At 34.2% G+C, this 3,096-nt stretch overlaps 1 protein-coding gene across 1 annotated transcript in view; it reads left to right on the top strand.

Annotated features, from left to right (window-relative positions):
• The first annotated feature begins 2,750 nt into the window (after positions 1–2,750).
• SLC13A1 (solute carrier family 13 member 1) overlaps positions 2,751–3,096 on the top strand; it is a 70,744-nt gene continuing 70,398 nt past the window's right edge. Inside the window, exon 1 of the mRNA XM_023528946.1 lies at positions 2,751–2,840. Coding sequence (XP_023384714.1) covers positions 2,751–2,840 — 90 coding nt within the window. The remainder of the gene's footprint in view (positions 2,841–3,096) is intronic.

Genomic DNA, 3,096 nt, shown 5'->3' with positions numbered 1-3,096 from the left:
CACCCAGAAATTTCACACACGTTTATACTCTAGCTAAGAAATCTCCTTCCTATGTCTACATGGAGCTAGGTGCAAAGGTGTTCGTAGCCTTGTAATAACAAAAAATTGTAGGAAAGAACCCTAAACCACCATCAGTAGAAAAACAGACTAATGAATTGTAAGATATTCGTAAAAAGAAATGCTATATACATTTGACATGGATTAACAGTAAGTCTACACGTATCAACATGCATTTGAAATACTGAGTGAAAAAAATTTGAAAATGATGTATACAATAAACTTTATTTAATTTTAAAACCACACATTATTTATTAATGTATTAATGTCTGCATGTGTCAAAATAAAAAAAAAACATAGAAAGGATACAGACCGTATTCTAGACAGTAATTGACACTGGGGATTGATAGAAGAGAAAGAAATGTAGGAATGGTATATGTACTTCTTGAACTATATGTGGAATGTTCTAGTTATTTTTTAAAAATTAAACAAAAGTGGAAAGATCTCAACATTTTAAGAATATGAAGTGTACAGGTTTGTTTATTATTATATTATTTTTCCATGTATTTTATAATTTTGAAAACTCTTAGTAAATATACTAAGGTTTTTAATACTTCGAAATTTTTTTTTAAATATCGGGGAACAGGAATTTCCCATCCATATTGGTAATCAGTCTGCATGTCATAACTTCATCTCTCATAGTGTGAGAGGGACTTCTTACAATAGGGAAGGTGAAGATGGCCCTAACTGATGCAGGGAGGCACAGTGCACACATACCGAGCAGGAAACCCTGGTTAAGTGACATTACACTTCCTACTATCTAATGGAAATTATGACACCTGTATTCTGCACGACTGCCTCTGTCTGACGGTGCGGTTTGTTTGCTATACTTCTCGATGTTACTTTTGAAAGTGCGAAAGGGTATATAGATTTTTGAACAGAAAAACTGATATTTTTATTTTTGAGGAAGTTTTCTGGACTTCCCCTCCCCCTCATTTCATGTAGTATTCTGAGAAAGAATAATAATTTAAAAAAATTTTTTGTAATATTTATCTTAATCATAATTTTAAATTGTTTTCTATATTTTTTTTATAATTTTCAATCTTTTCTTTCTATATTTTGTTCAGTGAATGAAATAAAAGTAGACATTATTTGTGTTGCCCTCATTCAGTTCACAAATCCATACTACTAAAATCCTTTACTATTCCTAGAATAGAATTTGATTCAAATTTTTACTTGTTATAGTTGCAGAATTAATTTTAATAAAGCTATCAAATGTACCTGTGACTTTCACTAGACTCAAGAGGAGCTGGAAGAGAAGGGAAAACAATTCTCCCACAATATAACATACGTGACGGTTGGCCTCTTATTGTTTTATCATTGTTTGCTTGTGGTAGTAGCTGTGGTAGTAAAGGTGGTGTGGTTCTGTTTTAGGAATAGGCGCCTTGCTAAGAAGGTGGAGAAAGAGGGAAGAGAAAAATTTAAAGAGATCAACAGGAGACAAAGATGGTATAGCTAGAGATCATGGGTCACTAAGAATTTCCAGTGAGAAAATGAAGCTATTTTTTTCACTCTACCTCCGAGCTGGTTCTATGAATGAAATATCTACAATGCCTTTTGAGTTGCAGCACAGTTAGACAACTTCTGAGTTTTCTCTTCATGAGGAGAACTTGTTCACAAAAATTACTCACCCTTATATAGTTTTTTTGAATATATGTAAATAAAACAATGAAATGTTTTCCTCTATCTTTTGTTCCTTTCTCCTCCTGAACAAGAATATTCACAGCTCTTTGATTTAAAAAAAATCAAATAACACTATATATTTGAATATAAGATTCTTAAAAGAAAATACTTGACATTGTGCCTGGATTAGCCATCTGCTGTTGAATGCCTAAAGAGTGTTTTTGGGAAAGAACCCTTTCCTGCCCATGACTCCAAGCCTGGTTAAGGAAGATCACAAATAGAAAACAGGAAGTGGAGGAAGGAGGTATTTCTAGGATGGACCCGTCAACAGGATGACTATATAATTTATCAGCCAAAGAGAAACACTTTTGAGAATAAAAAGGGTTGCAAATCAGAAGGAACAAAAGGAGTAAACAAGAGGTATAAACCAGGACTATCAAGAGAAAATCAGGACGATGGCCATCCTACCCCTCAGAAGGGAATCTGTTATCTTCCTTTTCTAGACTTTGAGCTTCCTTAAGACAGAGCAAAATAGGGGGTTTCCTACAAATTCCAGGAAGGCAGCTATTAGAAACAATGCAGATATGGTGCCCTAACCAGCCACAGTTATAAGCTCCTGGGACTCATATGCAAAACTACGAGAGCAGAACTGGAAAAGTACAACTTAGTCTCTAAAGACTTTCTCAAGTCTGGAGAATTATTGGCATGGAAGAATATGATCCCGATGCTATCAAATTCCTTAGTTTTTCAAGAGAAGTCAGAAATTTATACTTTATTTTTAATTTTGAATCTGCTGGTTTATAAATTCTGACTCAAATTGAATACACACACACACACATACACACACACACACACACCATTGTGAATCAAATACATTATATTTTCTTGCTAAACTTGACCATCAGTTTGCAATTACTTCATATAAATAGTGAAACTAGGTCAACGACTTCAAGAGTACAAAATATGGTCTCAGGCAGTAGAAGCTGGCACTTAAGGGCATCTGGGGACTTACTGCAATAACTAAGCCTGGCTGAATATTATAGATTAGAGTTCAGGAAAAAGGGTATATGATGAGGAGCAAGGATCAGAACCCAAATATCAAGATATGTAAAGAAGGCTCTTTAAAAATAGGAGTTGATGTGATGTCAGGAAGTAATAGGGTAAATCATATCATAGTTTAAGATGGCCTTGAATGCAAGATGAGGATTTTGAATTGTTTTCATTCAACAAGTGAAAATCACTGACTTTATTGTTTTAAATCAGGATCAAGCCTGTTAAAATGTGAAAATACTCCAGACAAGCTAACAATTTAATACTGGAAGTTTTGTTTTATATTCTGTCCCCAGTGTTGCCCCATCTGAGCAGAGTATGACTGTCCAGATAAAGTAGACCCATGTTGAGGTGAAATTTCACCCC

The sequence above is a fragment of the Pteropus vampyrus genome, unplaced genomic scaffold, assembly GCF_000151845.1.
Source record: "Pteropus vampyrus isolate Shadow unplaced genomic scaffold, Pvam_2.0 Scaffold33, whole genome shotgun sequence".
Taxonomy (NCBI): domain Eukaryota; kingdom Metazoa; phylum Chordata; class Mammalia; order Chiroptera; family Pteropodidae; genus Pteropus; species Pteropus vampyrus.
This window is presented reverse-complemented; position numbering and strand designations above follow the sequence as displayed.